At 41.0% G+C, this 19,965-nt stretch overlaps 3 protein-coding genes across 10 annotated transcripts in view; 2 read left to right on the top strand and 1 right to left on the bottom strand.

The window, feature by feature from the left end:
• The window catches only part of LOC114030682 (metastasis suppressor protein 1), a 226,735-nt gene extending 223,399 nt beyond the window's left edge, over nucleotides 1-3,336 (top strand). For all 6 annotated transcript variants that reach the window (XM_027845536.1, XM_027845534.1, XM_027845532.1 and 3 more), the window contains one exon: nucleotides 397-3,336. In XM_027845536.1, coding sequence (XP_027701337.1) covers nucleotides 397-1,100 — 704 coding nt within the window. In that variant the 3' untranslated portion in view covers nucleotides 1,101-3,336. The remainder of the gene's footprint in view (nucleotides 1-396) is intronic.
• Nucleotides 3,337-4,264: 928 nt separating this feature from the next.
• Nucleotides 4,265-10,148, bottom strand: LOC114030686 (NADH dehydrogenase [ubiquinone] 1 beta subcomplex subunit 9-like). Its single transcript, XM_027845545.1, has 4 exons — nucleotides 9,931-10,148; nucleotides 8,051-8,243; nucleotides 6,783-6,896; nucleotides 4,265-4,487 (listed from the first exon to the last, which is right to left on the bottom strand). The coding sequence occupies exons 1-4, from the start codon at nucleotides 10,131-10,133 to the stop codon at nucleotides 4,353-4,355; spliced, it is 645 nt and encodes a 214-aa protein (XP_027701346.1). The 5' UTR covers nucleotides 10,134-10,148; the 3' UTR covers nucleotides 4,265-4,352.
• LOC114030685 (putative deoxyribonuclease TATDN1) overlaps nucleotides 10,138-19,965 on the top strand; it is a 50,847-nt gene continuing 41,019 nt past the window's right edge. For 2 of the 3 annotated variants that reach the window (XM_027845543.1, XM_027845540.1), the window contains exon 1: nucleotides 10,138-10,222. Coding sequence is in view for 1 of the 3 variants with exons in the window: in XM_027845539.1 (XP_027701340.1) it covers nucleotides 10,201-10,222 (22 nt within the window). In the remaining 2 variants the exon portion in view is untranslated. The remainder of the gene's footprint in view (nucleotides 10,223-19,965) is intronic. The other variant, XM_027845539.1, reaches the window with a different exon arrangement.

The raw sequence follows: 19,965 nt of genomic DNA, 5'->3' as shown, positions 1-19,965 counted from the left end.
TTGTGAAGCTCAAATGAGATGATATCTATAAAGCACTCTCTAAATCTTAACGCACTATATAATTGCTAGTTATTGTTCAGTTTGACTTAATGGGTGTTAGTGTGGGTGTTACTTAGTATTTCATAGTAGTGATGATAGTGATATCTCTAAGACAGGTTTGTAGGTTTAAGCCACTTTTATGAGGGGAATTAAGTGGAGAAATGAAGTGTTTCCCAGAGGTTACACTGAAGTCCATTTACAGAACTGGGATTAGGATGTTCAGCCTTTGAATTCCTTGCCCAGCTGAACCATACTTCCTGTCATGGTGCCAGATAATCAGTAATTCCACATCCATTGGCTCCTTAGTTTAAAAAAAGTCACCCTCTTCGGTGTTCCTAATGCAAACACTTTAATCAGTTTCAGATTATGATTATTTCTCTGTAAGTGGTGACCAGGAGACAGAACAGCAGGAATTTGACAAATCCTCTACCATTCCGAGAAACAGTGACATTAGCCAGTCCTATCGCAGGATGTTTCAGGCCAAACGCCCAGCTTCAACCGCTGGTCTCCCCACTACCTTAGGACCTGCGATAGTCACTCCTGGTGTAGCAACCATCAGACGGACCCCTTCTACTAAACCTTCTGTACGAAGGGGAACCATCGGGGCTGGACCTATTCCTATCAAGACTCCTGTGATTCCCGTCAAAACCCCAACTGTCCCTGACCTACCAGGTACACTACCAAGTCCTCAGGGAGGGCCTGAGGGGCATGGAGAACACAGCCCAGAGTCACCCTCTGTGGGTGATACCACCCAGGGTGGCACTAGCATGCCCTCCTCCATGTGGAGTGGTCAAGCCTCTGTCAACCCACCACTGCCAGGCCCGAAGCCGAGCGTCTCGGAGGAGCAGAGACAGAGTGCTCCGGAAACAGAGGATGACGAAACAGAAGGGGATCGTTCAAGTGCCGCTAGCTCCCCTGGCCAGACCCCAGAGTGCAGCAACCCAGGAGATCTGAGCCCCGGGGATACCCTGCAAGGGGAAGATATGCTGAATGCCATTCGCCGTGGTGTAAAACTGAAGAAGACACTGACAAATGATCGATCGGCCCCTCGTTTATCTTAAGGTTTCTAAGAATATACTGCCAGGGTTCTAATGAATGGAAAATGAACTGTTTAATAAAACCTTAAATTTGTTTTGATTCATTCCAATCTATAATCAAACAAAAGATTTTGTAGGAAACTCAAAATCAGAGCATTGTTTTGAAAGTACTATATATCATAAAACACAGAGAATTAAAAACACATGCATAAGTAACCATCATAATCTTTATTGGTGTTTTAATTTGTAAATATCGACAACTTTCTGCATATTTTTGTTCTTAAGTTTCCCTTTTAATTTTTCTGAAGGTGCCAAATCCCATAACTTTTTTATAAGCCTTTGTAAAATTTTAAATGCATAACTGGGGGAGGGGGGGTTGGGGAGAATCATAAAGTAGCAAACTTCAGCAAAGGGATTAATAATTGGCTTTTTTGCAAGCTTTTGTAGATGCATTGTGATAGTGTGGATTCAATAAATTGGACTTATTTTAATGTACAAATAAAATGGGTAATGAACATGGCCTCATTTAAGTATGTTTTGTGTGGAAAAGCAGAGTAACTAGATGAAAAGCAATATAACAGATGAAATAAAGCTGGAAATGATAGGCTGTGTTGGGCTGAGGGGGGAGGTAGGGTGGGAAACACCATTAACATAGTGGATGCTGTTCCCCGAGAGTAGCCTAGTAGGTTGAATTACTGTTAGCTTCATGGTAAATGCATCCGAAGCCATACTGGATTGCAGTGTTTGTTTAGGTAGGGTGTTTAGGGACTTCACTGTTCTTTTCCCGTATTTCCTCTTGACCCCACACAGCAGCCTCTCCTAGTCATATGCATGCTGCTTCAATAGTGTACTTAGATTGATTTACTCAGTTTCTCTTCTGTCGTGTTCATGCTTTCATTGAGTCCAAATACATCCAAAAGGGTAAGGCAGTTTTTAACATGTGAAAGCATTTAAAAATGATAGCAGGGAGTTCTTAGGTAGAGTATCAAATGCCTTTTATGTACAAGTGCCCAGCAGGCTGGGTACATTGAGAAGCCCAAATATTTTGAGGATACTTGAGTGGATTTAGCAAGGGTAACCAGCTTGGAGTTTAGCAACTTGCAAAAGGGTGTGTTCTATTTCAGGGGGCTTGTTTTTCTTAGACAGTGAATTGGCTTCATCCTGAATACTGAAAAGGAACAAAGATGCATAGTCACTGGGAGCCTGACCACTACACTGTCTTTTTTGTATTCTGGGTGATATATTTTTTGGGAATGTTCTTTCTTAATTAAAAAAGACTTTTTTGAGTTTTGTTTTGTTTTTCAAGTGAAACCAATTTGCTGTAATAACCATCTTTTAAAGCCAGCAAGGTATGCAGAACTCAGGGGGCCACAGGAAAAGGGGTTTAAGACTGGGTTGGAGGCAAAAGAGGCTTGTCAGTTATTCAAGTTGCACACTTGGAAACTGTTAACAGTTCACCAAATGAAGTTCTCAAAAGGGGGCTGCTGGTTTCCACCCAAATGCTGCAGCTTTTGTTGGCTCCAATATCTGACGACACCATCATATGCTTTGATACATTACTGCATTGGATGTAAGACTTAATGTATTTGTACAGTCACTGTTCTATAATAACACTTTACACTGCTGTGATTGCTTCTGACACTTTTATGTTATGGCTTAAAGCAATGGCATGTTTATTAGAAACTATTTAAACTTTACTTTCTTTGAAAAACAAGCTCCTTATTACAGCATATAATCAACAGTAGTGCCTGTGGTTCTAGCCCACCAATCTTGATTGAATAAAAGTAGCTGATGCATTGTGCATATGATGCTTGATAGGTTTTGCTAAAGCAAAAACCATTGCAAGAGAATGAACATAGTAAAGTGGTATTTTAAACCTTGGAAATGAATGGATGTAACTGTACTGGAGTACAGCTTTTCACTTGTTTAGTTCTTAAACGTTAGTATAATCTGAAAAAAAATTTAATATAAAATGTTGCCAAATTCAACGTAGAAAGAATGTGACAAAACACTTCGGATAGTTCTACTGTTTTGTGTTTTTGCATATTGTAAAAGCAGTGTCACAGCTAAAAATTTTAAAAATGTTTCTAATGGTATAAATTATTGTTCTTTAGTTGCTAGTTTGTACTGAGAGTTGACCTCTCCCTGTGCAGATTTTTGTTTTCAACTGATATAAATGAACAGTTGCTGTATTGTGTCACTCTTTTCCATTGTAACAAATGCTTCAGAATACATTATAAATAAAGAATGGCTAGAAAAATCCTGTACTTCACTTTATTCAAACCTTCATATTTGTTCAAGTCATTGGCCAAAATTAATTTTGGAGGACAGCAAAAAAGCATAATAGATTGTAGTACTCTTACAAGCCTGAGGGGGTTTGATTCTTCAAGCCCTTTTCAGATCCTCACTTGAAAAGTTAGCTGAATATTTTTTCCTTTTTCTTTTGGAGTATGGCTAATGCAGAAATATTTTTGCATGAAAAAAATAAAGTTCTGACATTATAAAACAAAAAAAATTAGTTGAATGTTTGTGAGTTTAATGGTAACAAACTAATTCTTTAATGAAAGCTGATCAAGTGATCCTTTTGGTCCTATCAAGCTCAAAGATTGCTTATGATCACAGTTAAGGCACAAAGCCAACTTTAAGCTTGAACATTTAGAGCAAAGATTCTAAATCTGGGATCCACCGACTTCTGGAAATCTCAGCTTAAATGGGATGGGGGAAAAATAGCTCCTTATTTTCCCTAACTTTTAACTGCAATTTGCCATTTCCTAAAATTATTTAAATATTCTGAGAAGGGGTTGGGGTCCATAGGTTTCCAGACTGCCAGGGAGGTCACTGGATTCAGCCAATTAGCTTTGCAAAAAGAACTACTTCCAAAGCTAGAATAACCATATTATCTATTATAAAAAGGTCCTAAGCCTACCACAAAACTATTGCAATTGGGAGAACTCAAAGCATGTTTCTATTATGGATAGGTCAATGTTGTTTTCATTCATCCATAACATCAGTGCCTCATTTTTATAAGTAAGGATAATAGAACTTTTCAACTTTGCAAACTTTAGAGATCAAACCTTTCCGTAGCTTCAGTTCTTTGGAGTTCATACATGCCCCTCCAAATTATAACCTACTAAATTCAAGCCTCAAAGGAAATTATTTTTTCTATACAAGAAAAAGGCAATTGTCAGTAACATCAGATTAGTAACTTTATTATGTCAAGTACATGTGTATCTACATACTCAATATACACACTTGAAAGTTTAAAGTGTGTGATTGTTATTCTGAAGGGCGCTCTCGGGGCCTAGTGACAATATGCCACCATAGTGGTGGTAAATGACCTTCCTTTCGTGCTGGGGGCAGAGCTTCAGTCTTAGGACCATCAAGTGGAGTTTCCTCCTTCAGCTGCTGAACCTGTGCAATAAATGAGGGGAAACTACGTTAAGACCAATTAAATGAATTTGACTGACAAAACTAATCAATACCACCAATATGATGAAAAGTGACAGCTTTTCACAAAAGAAAATTATCCCATTCTCAACATTCGGAAGACTAGGCCATCTTTAGTCCCCTGTTTTTTAGTTTTATATCCACAGCAAAGAATATTACTTATATGTAGAGCCTACATCAGATTGCACACCGTCTTGGAAAGGGAGGGGGAGAAAATTTAAAACTCAAAAGCTTACAGAAGTGAATGTTGAAAACTAAAAGTTAATTAATTAAAAAAAAAATATTATTCATTCAATTACATTTTAAACAAAAGCATCTTCCCATTGCCAAGGAAGCAGCAGTGCAGAGAAAGTATACTTGATGCCCAATTCCAGTCAGATAAAATTGTGACAGCATATCTTCATTCTAATTCCACATACCTCTCCCTTCCTCTATGCCACCAAAAAACAATAATAGTTAGCATTTACATAGCACTTTAAGGTTTGTAAAAATAGTTTACAAATATTTTGAATTAGCCTTTCCATTTTACAGATAAAGAAATGAAGGCAGGCAGAGAGGTTGATTTGCCCAGGGTTATTCAAAGTACTACAAGTCTAAGGCCGCATTTGAACTAAGGTCTTCTTTTGACTTCAGATCTAGCATTCTATCCACTATGCCACCAACCTGTATCTAACTGAGCATTAGAAAGTAATGTGTTTGGCAAACAGTCTGTTAATATAGATGCCTAAACCTCCCTAAATATTAACTAACAATACCCTGCTTTCCCTTGCTGTCTGGGTCCTGCAGCAGACAGCTGTTATATGACCATAAAACTGCGGGGACCCTCTTGGCTCTTATCTTCAAGCACCAGCACAGTTCTAGTGGACCCCAAGATCATCACCAAGCAATGAGCCTAAGCTATGCAATCATCAGAGATCCACTTCCTGTATAAGCAATCATCAGAGATCCACTTCCTGTATAAGCTCCCCGCAAAAGCCCAATTCATTAAGTTGCTCCTGCTTGCCGCAGCCCAAACTTGTACTCCTAAACACAAGATGAGGGGCAGAGTGAACCGGTTATCTTTCCCAAACTAAATGTGAATGCTGAGGCATATCCCACAAAACACTATCCTCTTGTATACAAATGAAACCTGGTTCCTAGTTCATTTATATTTAAAATTTATTAAGCACCTACCAGATGTAAGAATCAAGAGCTAGGTGGCTCTATTTTCACAGCCTAGCCCTCCAAATACTAGCTCTTCTCCAGAATAAATATCCTTAGTCCCTTCAAAAGGTCTCTATGGCATGAGCTCCAGCCAGTTCACAATTCTGGTCATTCTCCTCTTAACAACACACTCCAACTTGTTAATGTCCTTCCTGAAATGCAGCGCCCAGCATGAAATACACCACTCTGAGGTACAGCGGGACTGTCACCTCCCTTGCTCTAGACACTTTGCCTCAATGCACACTAAGAGCAAAACTAACTTCCTGGCTGCCTTGCTCCCTCAAATCCCCCTGCTCTTTCAAAACCATCCCCTACCCTGGTGAGACAGCCTGGCTAACTTCCTTTACTTGGGGAGGCCACATGGAGCAGCTGGAAAGGGCAGTGAGCAGGGCACTGCCAGGCCCGGCCAGGATGGCCTTTGGGAGGGTCTGCTGTGTGGATGTCACTGCTACAAAGGGGAGAAAGACAAAACTCACTCAGCCCCAGGCCAGTTCTCTGAAGAGGCAGTGCTGTCCACTGGAAGGAAGGTGGGCTCTTTAGCCAGAGACCCTGGCGTATTTACATCCTGCCTGTGATTCCTGCTACTTGGTGACTGTGGGGATATCACTTCCCCTCCTGGATCTCAGTTTTCTTCTCCGTAAAAATGTGAGCTAGACTCGGCCACTTTAGCCCCTCCAGATCCATGGTGCTGTGTTTCACAGCCCCTCTCCCCATGAGATGAAAATGTATGCAGATTATAAGATAAAGAATTTGTGTGAAACTGACACTATCTTGAATGCTCAGTACCAGGGAGAGAGCTGGGTCTGCTGACTTCAAACCCTGGAGCCCCAACTTCTCCTGATTGATCTCTCCAAGTCTTAGGTGCATCATGCACAAAATAAGGGGGTAAACTAGATGCCTCCCCATGGTGCTTTCCAGTCTTCAATCTACGCTCTTATGTTTACTGTACGAAGTTAGGGGAATAGTGGCTATTTTAATTGTCTCCCAAGCCCCTCTCCACATGACTTCTTCTACGAGCCATGCATCCCCCCTCCCCAGGGGTGCATGCCCACTCACCTCACGGTCCCAACTTTCCAAGCGCAATTTCTTCCATTTCTCCCTCTTGGCAAAGTAATCAGGGTACATCGCCTTCTCAGACGGATGCCAGTAGTCTAAGCACCACTCAGGAACCTATCAGAAGAGGATGGCTGTCACAGGTTCTGAGATATGACACTGGTAATGAACAATGCAAGGGGAAGGGCAAGGGCAAGGGCGGGGTGGCTCCCTGGAGGCCTCTGAGCAGAGGTAAGGCAGGTGGCCATTGTCAGTATGTCATGGCACAAACTCCTTTTGGATAGGGGTTGGTCTAGAAGGCTGCTGAGGTCCCTTTCAATTCTAAAATTCCATGATTCTCTGATGCTGGTAGTAGGATAGTACCTGCATTTCTTATAATCAAGTTAGTACCATTGGTAAGACTGCATCTATTCCATAGACAGAGGTGAAACAGAAGACCAGAGACAAATGGGAATGTCCAAGTGTATGGCCTCTATATGCAAGAGCTAGAAAATTGCCTTAAGTCAAACAGAACGAATACCACTCCATCTCCTTCCTTCTATTCTCCAAAACTCCTAAATTTGGTAATAAGGCCTTATAAATACTAATAACTCCTTTTGCTAGTAACTCTAGATAGTCAAGCCAAATAAATTAACTTCAGCAAGCCTAGCAATGAATTATTAACCTAAGAGGCTTTTTCACTTAGTGAAAAAGAAAAAACAAATCTCTTTTCTATAGGACCACAGAACCTAGTTGAGGAAGAAATCTGAATAGAAATGTTAGTTAAAAGTTGAGAAAACATATGGAACTACAGTTATCCCTTCCACATTGAGACTTTCCCCATGATGGTTTTGATATATCATGGGTCATCATAAGAAATTAAATGGGAATTTTGGGGGAGTTTTGTGGAAGCTGCAGATGACACATGAAGGTCAGCAAACAACAAAAAATTTAGAAACTCAGAAATGCATAAAATATATGTGTGGTATTATATACTATCAACCCATATTTTACAATAATGTACTTTAAACACCCCCCTAAAAAAATTCAGACTTCTTCTCTGGTACAAGAGGAAGCCAAAAAATTTTATTCAAAAGTTTCTAGATTGCAGGGGTGCCTGTGCCCCTAACTCCCACGATGTGGAAAGGATAACTATTTTTCTTTTCCAGATGAGAAAGACAGGAGGAGAACTAAGTTTCTTTAAGAAAATCCATATAAAACAAATACTTCCTATTTCTGAAATCTAATTAGGGAGTAGAGGGTGAGGAGTTATACCAGGGGTTCTGACCTACCTTGTAACACTCATATCTTTCAAAGGAAGTGCCTCCCGGGGAATCAGGGAAGATATATGGTTGAGGATGCTGATAAGCCCAAAATTCTTCCTCACCCTTCATAAGCAGTTTGGTGGCTTTTACCATGTCTTTTTCATTCTTATGTTCTTCAAACCGAGCTCTCAGCAAACAAGCTTGGAACCGATATTCATCCCTGGGAAGTATAAAGATTAACATCTATAAAACTGTATCTCTTAAATTTGTTGCTAAATTCCTTTCCCTAACGTGTATGTATTTCCACAAACCCTTTAAAAATTGGCAAAAGTCCTGTGATATCCCACCCCTCCTTACCCTGACACAGCAGGTGACACAGCAGCTTTCCTTCTGGAGGGAGAAGGCAGATCATAGTACCAACTATTTCCCATGAAGAAAAGGGAAATTGGGGAAAAAATCTTTGAGCAAGTTTCTCTGAAAAATGTATAATATCCAAGGACTACTGAAACTGATTAAAGTATAAAAGAACAAAAGTTATTCCCTGATAAACAGTCAAAGGATATGAACAGGCAGTTCTCAAAGAAAGAAATCCAAGCTACCAACAGACATGAAAAAATGCTCCAAATCACTATTTTAAAAAATGCAAATCAAAATAACTCTGGAGTTCTAACTCATCAACCTGCCAAAGATAAGAAAGAAAAGGATAATTGTTGAAGGGGCTGGGGGAAAACAAGGCACACTAGGGCATTGTTGCTGGAACTGTGAATTGGTTCAGCCATCCTGGAAAGATGTAGTACACTCTATAATCCAGCAATAGCACTTGTACATCTATATACCAGAGATTAAGAAAGAGAGAAAAGATGTTTATGTACAAAAGTATTTAAAGCAGCCCTTTTTGTTGTAGCAAATAACTGCAAAAGGACCCATCAATTGGGCAATAGCCAAACTGGCATATAAATAAAATGGAATGTTACTGCAACTTAAGAAATGACAAAAGGGGTAGTTTCAGAGAAACATGGGAAGACTTTTATGAACCTAGGCAGTGAACTGAGAATCAGGAGAACATATTATACAGTAATAATATGGTTAAGAAAATCAACTTTGAAAGACTGAGGAAGTCTGATCAATGCAAAGCCCAACCTGGACTCCAGAGGACTGATGATAAACCTCCTGACAGCGGGTAACAGACTCAATGATGAAGAATAAGCTAGGCATCTGTGGTCATAGCCAATGTGTGGGCTTCTTTTGCTTGATTACACTTATGTGTTACAGGGATTATCTTTTTTTTTTTTAATTGGGGGAATACTGATAGTATAAATTGGTGGTGGGGGAGGGGATTAATACATGGGAAGCCTAAGACTTCATCTCTTTGAATGTCCCTTCCTTTACCTTCTTCCCAACCTCCTGCTGTCTTGGGAGGCCTATTCTCTAGGTCCCAGTTCAGGTCTCCTAATACACGGCAGGAGTTCTGAACTTTCGGGTGCCTTGGTGAAGCCTATGAACCCCTTCTCAGAATATTTTTAAAAACATGAATACGCACGGAATTACAAAGGAAACCATAGATTAGTAAAAATAAATATGTTTTTCCTGTCCAAGTTCACAGACCGCCTGAATGCTGTCCACGGGCACCCTGCACCCCAGGTTACGAACTCAAAGGGGAAGGTGGGTGTGGAGAAGGGATGGCAGTCAGGAGATGGGGGCGGGGAGGACAAAGTCCGTCAGTCAGTCAGTCAGTCAGTCAGTCAACCGGCAAGCCCTTCTCTGGGTCACGGGGGGCTTGTCCTCCCCCACGCTTGGTCTTTTTGGGCAGTAGGTCACGGACCGCAGCTGGAGGACTGTGGGCCTGACCTGAGGTGCCGAGGCCGCCTCCCCGTACCTTCCTCTCCTCCCCCCGGCACGGTCCCCACCTGTGGACTATCCAGGACTCGAGGTGGCGGAGCGCCCGTTTGTAGAGCCGCAGCACCTTCTGCTGGTGGGTCAGATAGGCGCCCGGGGCGCAGAACGCCATCTCGCCCGGCTTCACCTTCAATCCAGCCGGCGGCCGCGGGGGTTTTCGGGAAACCGGAAGGACCCGCCCCTGACCCAGTCTCTGTTGCTCCCTTCTTCCCATGCCCCCCCACTTCCCGCCCCATCCTGGCCACTTCCGTTTCCGTCTGGGCAGAACTGAGGTTGCCGCCATGACTCGCTTCCCGTTCGTCGGTAAGAGGGGTCCCTTTGCCCTCTTCGGGCCAGCCCGTGGCTCCGCATGCCGCTGTCCGAGCCCTTCCCTCCGGCCTCAGTTCACAAGGAACGCGCGCTTCTCCCCATCCTCTCGCGCAGGCGGGGCGTGGGAGGCGGGGTGAGAAAGGGAGAACAGCTGGGAGAGGGTGAACTCTGAACTCTGACCCGGGGTCATCCCAGGCCCTCGGTGCCTTCCCTCTGAGACTACCTACGTGCTGTTGTTGCTGAGTCGTTTCAGTCGTGTCCGACTTTACGTGATCGCATTTGGGGTTTTCTTGACAAATTACTGGAACAGTTTGCGATTTCCTTCTGCTATTCATTTTACAGATGAGGAAGCTGAGGCAAACGGGGTCAAATGCCGTCCCCAGGGTCACTCAGCCTTTCTGACTCCGGCCTGGCGCTCTATCTACTGCGCCACCTAGCGGCCTGCCTTCCTGCTGCTTTGTATGTGCCTTGTCTGTACGGGGCTGTTCACATGTTGTCTTTAGACTGTGAGCTCCAGGAGGGCAGAGAGCGGCTGTTGCCCACGTTCAATCCCCAGCAGTTAGCTTGGAGCAGAGGGGGCACTCGGTAGAGGCCCGTGCAATGACTGCCTTCCCTTGGGTCCCGCAGTGAGGAGGAGTTCAGCATGTGATGGGGAGAGGACTGCGCCAGTGAAAGGCGTGAGTCCTGGTAACTGCAGGAGCGAGGGAAAGTTTAGACGTGAAAGAACAGTTAAATGTAATGCGCCTGTAATACGCGGTGGCTTATGATGAGCTCATTAGCCAAATAAAATGCCTTGTGAAGTGCTTTGATGGCCCGCCGGCCAGAAACAGCAACACTTTATGTTCACTAGGATCCTATCGTGTCCTAGGTGCTAGGGGAGAGAAGAGGCTGGCCTTAACCTTTAGCGGACCACCCACGTAATTTAAGGCCTAATCACTTCTCACCCGAAGTTTTTCTAATTGTCTCCTCATGGGTCTTCCTGCTTCCAGTTTTTCCCTTCCCGTATGTCTTCCATATAGCTGCTAGAATAATTGTTCTAAGGCAGAGTAAGCGTCACACCAGATCATTCCCCTGCTCAAAAAACACGGGTGGCCCCCATTGCCTCTAGAACAAAATACAAACTTCAAACTAGCATTTAAAGCATCCTCCGTTCATACTTTGATATTTTAAACAATTATTCAGTGATAATATTCTATTACCATTGAATGGCGTTCCAGAATTACTTGACATTCCCTTTCACAATATTGAATCAAACTGACCAGCTAGCAGTTTCTTAAATTTATCATTTCATTCTACCTCTATGCATCTGCAGATGTGCTTCACATCTGGAGTTCTGGGAGCACAGCTCTATTAGTTTTCATCTCTCCAAATCCTTTTCTCTTTCATAGTTCAGTTCAGGTACTACCTCTTTGGCATCTGCCCCAACTCAAGCTTTTTCTCCTTGCCAAATTACTTTGTAGTTAATTTATGTGTGTATTTCCCTTTATGTAAGTTCTCTGAGGGCAGGGACTGTTTTATTTTGGTCTTTGTCTCCCACTGAATCTTATATCTAGAACAATTATAACAAATATTTGTTGAATGAATGCTTTTAGTAACTTGGTTTGGAAGATCGTGGATCTGGGAAGTGAATGGATGATATTGTCAAATTCCTGGCATCCTGACTTTATGGCTCCACTGCTCTTAAATATAATCCAAAAAGAAATACATACATTTATGTCATTCCCCAAAACTCCCAAAGACTGACCAAATGTAGATAATTCTTTGGAGGCTTAAAAAGTTACTTTTGGAATTTCCTGTCTAGTGATCATTCTATGCTAGCCTTTATATAAATAGTTATTGTTATATAGGAATTTCTATTCCTTTAACATTATCAACGTATAGGAGACTATCGTCTCATTTCTCTGAAGAGAATATTATGATACTTATAAAACATTAGATATCTTAAAACCCATGTATAATGGTAAAGGACATCAAAGAAAGAGGACATCAAAAGCATGAAGTCTGTCAAAAGCACATCTGTTACCATTGAATAATTGCTTAAAATATTAAGTAATTTAATGTGACCTTTGTATTTAGATTCAAAACTGAGCTCCTTCCTCAAATTACCTGTAGTTTCCTCTCACTTACCATTATTTCACTATAATATTACCTGATGGTACCTTTAAAATTGGGGCGTATGATACGTGGTGTTTCCCATAGAGGAAGAACATTCCTCAGGTAAAGAACACCTAATTTAGCCTTAATGGACATCAGTTTTCTCACATGCATAAAGAGGAGATTGTCTTAGATTTCAGCTCTGAATACTATGATTTGTAAAGGAACCATGCACTCCTTGGCTCCTGTCACTCCTCTCACTCCTCTCCAACAAATAGCAAGCTGTCCAGGGCTGCTGCTTTACCTAGTGACCAGCTACAGCACAACCAGAGTCAACAACAACTTCCTCATATGTCTCTTCTATTCACAGGCAATCATAGAATTTAAAGGTGAGAAGGGCCTTAAAGATCTAGTCTACGGCTTCTTAACCTTTTTTGGCTTATGGAGCCCTTTGGTAGGCTGTTGAAACCCATAGGCCCTTCTCAGAATATTGTTTTAAAGTGAATAAAAATAAAATACATGGGATTACAAAGCAAACCATTTATATTGAAATAAAAATGTAATTTTTATTTAATCATCCAAGTTCACCGACACCCCCCCCCCCGAAATCTATCCACAGGCTGACCGACTCCAAATCCAATACTCTTTCATCTTCAACATTCAGAGTTCGAACCCTTTTCCTTATTTTTTATTTATAATTTAGTTAATTCCATCTCAGGCAGTGTTTTTCATCCAAGCACATCCTCTTTAGTCCTCTTCTGGTTTTTGCCAAATAAGTTACCTCAGCCAAATCTCTGTCCCTTACTGTTCATTATCCTAAAATTATTCAAGTTATGACTGCTAAATATAAGAACTGTGTTTATGATGGTACTTGTATCAAGCAGAGCTGTGGGTTTTAAAGTTAAATCAGATTTAATGAAAAAATCTGTGCTAAGTGCCTTTCACAAATACTTTCTCCTTACAATAACCCTACAAAGTAGGTGCTATTATTATTCCTATTTTACAGCTAAGGAAAAGTTAAATGATTTGCCCAGGGCCAGATTTGAGCTTATGTTTTCTTGACTCCAGGCCTAGCTCTATCTATTACATCACTGGCTGCCTCTCTTATAACATAGATTTTATGGGAGAATACAGTTCAAGTTTCAGAAAGAACTATGGAACACAACTTGCTTACAAGGTGGGCACTTTCAATATTAATTTTATTTATTTTCAGGAGGTAGAACCAAGATGACAGAGGAGCAAAAGTAGTACAGTGAGCTACCCCCCCCCCCCAACTCCTCCAAACAGACCTAGAAAATTTAACAGATCAAATCCTGACTGAGAAATCCCAAGAAAAGGTCACGAGTCATTTTTCCAGCCTGGGTCAGCATAGGGAGACAGACAGAAATCTGCTGGAGACTAGATCTAGCTAGGAGCATGCCTTGCAAAGAGCACACCATTACAGATGGAGAGGTTGTACACCAGGGCAAGGCCTAGACCCATATCGGGGCACATGGATGAAAGGTGCCAACTGGCAGCTTTGTTGCATATTACTTCAGTTTCAGGTTATAAGCCTGGCCAACTGAGATATGTGTTCAAGTGGCATTCCAGGGTAGGGAATGGTGTAAGGCCCTGAGCAGTATACTGAGAAGGAGCACATTCAGAAGCCATCAGCAGAAATGTGACTTGGACCTCAAGAGCAGAGCTGGTTCTCAGTTCCAGCTTCTAGTCTAGATGGAAGCCTACAGAGGAATATTCAGTGAAGGAATCTTAGACCTAAGGGAAACTTGCAATTCTGCCATTGAACCAGAAGAGCTGTTCCAGCTGGCTGATAATGGCAGTACTCAGCAGCAGTGTACTATTGCTCAGACCCAACCTCAGGTCAGTAACTTGAAGAGCTCAGACCAGAGGGGCAGCAGTCAGACTTTGCCCTTCAAACCACTTTGGTGGTCTGAAAACTTGTAGGTCCCTAGGCTGAGTTATTCCTGAGATCCTGGAATGACAACCACCCAAGAAAGCAAAAGCAGGACAAGCCCAGACCTTCCCTTCAGAAGTGCCCATCTGTCTGAAGTCAGATAGTAAACTAGAAGATGAGCAAACAAATAAAAAGAATCCCACCATAAAAAGCTATTACGGTGACAGGGACATCCAAGATGCAAACCTCGAAGTGAATGATTCCAAAACACGTACAAACAAAGCCTCAAAACACAGACAAACAAACACACAGCTTGACAAAAATTCAACTAGAATTCCTGGAAGAGATGAAGCAAGAGTTTTTTAAAAACTGAAGACAATGTTTTCTCTTAAATGACAGCACTAGAGAGAACAACGGAAAAGAAATGAGAGTTGTGGGAGAAAGAATTGGAAAGGAAATTAATAGCTTGGCATAACGGGCACAAAACCTTACCTAAGAAACAAACTCCCTGAAAATTAGGACAGACCAAATAGAAGGCAATGACTTCATGAAACAAGAAATATGAAACCGAAGTAAAAAAAAAATGGAAAAATAGAAGAAAATGTAAGGTATTTCATAACCAAAAAACAACTGACCTGGAAAACAGGAGAAAAAAAATTTAAGAATCATTAGATTGCCTCAGCACCATGATCAAAAAAGAGTTAGGCATATTTCAAAAGATCTTTAAAGAAAACAGCCCAGATCTCTTAGAACAAGGGGGCAAAGTGGAAATAGAATCCATCAGTCACTTTTTGAAATAAACTCCTATATTAAACTCCCAGGAACATTATAACCAAAATCTAGAGCTTCCAGGTAAAAGGAAAAAAAATACTTCAAGCAGCAGGGAGGAAGAAAAGGCAAGTAGGAATCAGTCAGGATTGCAAATTATTTCACAACCACCACTACAAAAAATAGAACAGAGATCTTGGAATAAAATGTTCAAGAAGGCAAAGGTTATAGGCTAACAGCCACGAATAAATTACCCAGCAAAACTAAGTATGATAGCAGAAAAAAGGGGACCCTTAATGAAATAGAGGACTTTTAAACATTCCTAATGAAAAGACAGAGCTGTGTAGAAAATTTTAAGTTCAGACATGAGAGTTAGGAGAAACATAAAAAAATAAGCACAAGCTATAAATAAGGGACTAAACAAGGATAAATTGCTTACATTCAAATATGGGATGGTGATACATGTGTTCCCTCTTAATGCTGTCATCGTCAGAAGTCATAAAAGGAGTCTAATTAGATAAGGCCTAGGAGTTGTTCTATTACAATTTGATGATGCTAAGAGAAGAATGGAAAGAAGGGAAGAAAAATACAATGGGGGTTTAAGAAAGGGAAAAGAAGGTTAGGAGAAATTATCTCACATAATCAGGGTTTGTAGACATTCAAACAGACAAGAAGAGGGATTGGGGTGGGGAGTAGCTGATACTTGAACCTCTCCTTTGAACTGGTCAGAAGAAGGAAGAATACATACAAAGTTGGATACATAAATACATTTCACTTAATAGGAAAATAAGAAGAGGAAGAATTAGAAGGACAGTAGATAGGGGAAGAATTAGTCCTAAGCAAAACAAACTCAAAGGATATACAAAAATACTTATAGTTCTTTCTGAGATGGCAAAGAATGGGAATCTGAGGGGGTGCCTATAACTTGGGGAATGGTTGAATAAGTTACGGTACGTAAATGTGATGGAATATTATTATGTGGTAAGAAATGATGAAGGGGATGGTTTCAGAGAAACCTGGGAAGACTGAAGTGAAAAGATACAGAGTGATGTGAAAAGAACCAGGAAAACAATTTATTCAAAGACAACAGTATGGTAAAGACAGAAACCTTTGACAGAATTAATAACTGTGATCAGTGTAATGACTAACCATGACTCTAGAGGACTAACGATGAAACACGTTATCTGAGAGAAATTATTATTAAATTAGGACTATGGTTTTCTCATTCTATTTCCTCATTCAGAAATCAACCCCTGTAGGTTATTCAGTCAGCCTCTGAAGTACATTGCTGATAGATGGGATTGCCCAAATCCTTGGGGTATGTGCTTTTACACCCAACTAGGAGACCTTACCAACAGAATCTAGTCTAAGGAAGATCTTGCCCTTAGGAAATAAGCCTTTGTCAGTCCTTGGAACCTTCCTTAGAATTTAGGGTGACTTGTAGCTTATGAAGGGGAAAACCAACCTGCAAGGTCTGATAGAGTCTTTTATCCAGATTGCTGAGTCTCATAATTAGGTCACATTCTCCAAAAGAGAAGCTGAAGACTTTTTGCTCACCTCGTTAACATGTCCACCTTGATTGTTAACTGATCAGAGTTGATTTCCACCCTCAGGGACATACCCTTTTCCAAAGGCTTTTTAAACATATAGTATTCTTCAAGAAGGGTCTTTTGGCTCCCCAAAGGGTCAACTGACCTCAATGTGTTAATAATTTGCTAACAATAATTAATAAAATTGATTATAAATTACCCAGAAAGTCTGTCTCAGAAATTTTCACTTGTCACATATCTACTTCCAGAAAGGGAGGTGAAGAACTCAGTGTTGAATGAGATATACTTTTGGGTAGACATGTCCATTGTGAAAATTTGTTTTGCTTGACTATATTTGTAATAGGGGTTTTGTCTTTCTTTCTCAATTAGGGGTTGAGGTAGGATGTAAAAAATAAGATATAGTTCAAACTATTTTTATTTTTGTCATCTCAAAATTATATCAAAAACTTGAACCCTTTCAAATCATAGTTATCCTCAAAACTGACAAATAATTCCCTGTTTTTACATGCACTGAGGAAGAAAAGCTTTGTAAAGTTATTGCTAGGAAAAAGCAATTTTTAATCCTTGGAAGTACTTTTTACCAGCTACTTTTCATTATCTTTTCATTGTTAGTGCAGGAATTCAATAGGGATTTTAAAGGTAAACAGTAAAATTAAAAACATTTTTGAAATGCAGTAGATTATATCACAAATCTGAAACACTCACAGACTCTTGGCTGAGCCAGACTTCTTGAATCTTAAATTCTAGACCAGAATATGCTGTGATATCTTACATTTTCCTGTGTTTTTTTTTCCAGTCTTTTGTTTAAATATCTCTTGTCCCATGGAGTCATTAACTTCTATTTGGTCCATTAGAATTTTCAGGGAAATTGTTGCTTGGGCAAGGTTTTGTACCTGTTGTGCCAAGCAATTAATTCCCTTTCCAATTCTTTGTCTTGTCACTTTCTTTTCAGTTTTTGTATCTGACACTGTCATTTCACTTATAAAATCATTTAAACTTTTTTTTTATTCTTATTTCATCTCTTTCAGGAATTCTAATTGAATTTGTGCCCACGCAGTGTTTTTCTTGAGGATTTGCTTCTAGATGCTTTGGAATCATTCTCTTCTGGATTTGTGTCTTGAGTGTCTCTGTCACCATAATTGCTTTTTATGTTGGGATTTCTTTTTTTTTTTTTTTTTTTTAACTTGCTCATTCTTCCAGCCTAGTATCTGAGTTCATACTTTATGTTAGGTGACTCCATATGTATAATGAGTATTATCTTTTTACTTTCTCGATGGGAGGAGGGGCGGAAGGGAGGGAGAGAATTCAGAATAGAAAATAAAATTTAAAAAAATTTAAAACAAACTTTATGTTAGGGGCAAGCTCTGCGTACTTCTGGAGGGAATGTCTGAACTGGTCCTGCTGCTGCTTTCATGGTATATTTGATTTTGTGTTATTCTGTGGTCCCAGAGACAGCTCAGACTGGGAGCGTGCAAGCTTCCAGTGCTCGATAGTGGTCAGGAAAGTCTGATTCTGCCCCCTCTGGTCCGCAAGCACCTACTTGGGTTTGAGCAACAGACCTGTGGATTTGCCTTATTTAGAGTGTCAGTAGATGCTGCTGGATTCAGTCACTGTCAGCCTGCTAGAAAGCTCAGTGACAAAGTAACAGAGCTCTGTGCCTCCCTTTGGGCTGGGATTGGTGACCTGCTTGTATTCCTTTGTAGGCTTCAGACTGGGCTAAAAGGCAGAACAGAAACCCTGCTCTGCTCCTGAGGTCTAAACCACATAGCTGCTCCTTGCTTCTGAACTTGATTATCACTTTGTACACAGCCTATGGCCTGTGACCCCACACCCTTTCCCTACACGCCCTGGAATATCATTCCTTGGTAAGGTCACCTCCTCAGGTGGCCCTGGATCTGTGACCCAAAACTGGGTAGTAAGTTACAGAGCAACCAGACGGCACTTGTTCCTGCACCTTATACAAGTTTAGGACCCTCCTTACTGGATCTAGGATGCCCTCTTGCCCTGGAGCACAGCCTCTCCCTGAACTAGAATGCTGGAGCATTCTATGCAATGCACTTCTGGACAGACCTCATCCCTGTTATCCATAGACTTCTGTATCTCCCCATGCTAACCTGGACTGGAAAACTAAAATTTAAAAGAAAAAAAGTATTCACTAATTTTTTTTTCTTAGATTTCAGGATTCAGTCTGGTACATCCTCTAGATCTGTTTGGAGGGAGGCAGTGCTTGCTGTATTCATGCCTGCTTCTCTGCCCCCTTGGCTTCCCAGATCAGAATCTTCCCAGAATAGCCTAAGCATCAAGGTCCTGCTTGATGAATTCAGTTCATTTCAGCAAGCATTTATTAAGCATCCCTACACAGCAGGCACTGTGCACTGGCAACATGACTGTAGTTATACTGTCTCTGACTTCAAGGAGCACATATTTTACTGCAGGACAAAACAATAAGTAAATACAACATGATTTGAGGAGAGAATACTCACCATCAGGTAAATCAGTAGAGGCTTCCTGTAGTAGAGAGCACCTGAACTGAGCGTCGAAGAAAGCTCCAGAAACAGAGGAATGTCAAGGGCCTAGAGAATCTTGCAAAACACAGGTGGAAGATGGAATGCTGAGGTCAGGGAAAAGCAATGAGTGTAGATGGAAGAGAAATCTGCGAAGGTAGATGGAGGCTGGATTTTGCAGAACTTTTAATGACAAGCTAAGGAGTTTGCACATCATCCTAGAGGCAATAAGAAACAGTACAGATTTTCAAACAGAGAAGCAATATAGATGAGACAAAGGAAAGACATACTTTAGAAACATAATTATAGTAGACTGGTGGGTGAGAGATCTATTAGGAAGTTCCTGCCATAGCCTTCAGCATTTCCTACATTTACAGCATGAGATTTCAGGGACTTTTCTGTTTCCAGTGGTTCTGGAGTTCTACCATCACTTTCCTCTATATTGTGAGAACGAGAAATGTACTCTTATTCCCCCGCTGGGATCCATGCAGTTTTTTATTTTTGTTTTGTTTGCTTATTGTTGTTTGTCCTTATCTCTTGAAGAAGACTGTGTGGGACAAAAGACCACCTACCCAAATTTGAATCAGAGTCCTGACAAGAATTGCAAAAAGGAAAGTTGCTTTATTGGCTGTCTCTAGAAAGGACACCCCTGTGTCACCCAAAATGGTGTCAGCCAGAGAGCACAAGAGTGCTTTGTTCAAAATAGGTTTATATAGATCCTAGCACAATAGCCCATCCTAACCCCCTCCCTTTGGCCCATTGGCTGAGCCTCAGAGGGGCACAATCTATTTTCGTAAATCTTCCCCAGCAACAAGAGAACAAAGACACTTTGACAACTTGCCTGGGGGCAAGGAAAGGTGAGAGGTTTTCTTTTTGTTTTTAGAGTAGGGAGGAGGAGGTCTGATAAAGTACAAGATGTGTTGAAAA

Source organism: Vombatus ursinus, unplaced genomic scaffold, assembly GCF_900497805.2.
Source record: "Vombatus ursinus unplaced genomic scaffold, bare-nosed wombat genome assembly UNPS02014973.1, whole genome shotgun sequence".
NCBI classification, from domain to species: Eukaryota; Metazoa; Chordata; class Mammalia; order Diprotodontia; family Vombatidae; genus Vombatus; species Vombatus ursinus.
The sequence above is the reverse complement of the archived record's forward strand: the minus strand, read 5'-3'. Positions and strand labels throughout refer to the sequence as shown.

Bases quoted from the DNA above. Each gene is read 5' to 3' on its own strand.
- LOC114030686 (XM_027845545.1), bottom strand. From the start codon at position 10,133: ATGGGAAGAAGGGAGCAACAGAGACTGGGTCAGGGGCGGGTCCTTCCG. The intron at 6,897-8,050 runs GTAGGTCAGAAC...CTCTTCTGATAG, and splicing joins AAAGATATGAGTGTTACAAG to GTTCCTGAGTGGTGCTTAGA. The intron at 4,488-6,782 runs GTGAGTGGGCAT...TTTATTGCACAG, and splicing joins TGGAAAGTTGGGACCGTGAG to GTTCAGCAGCTGAAGGAGGA.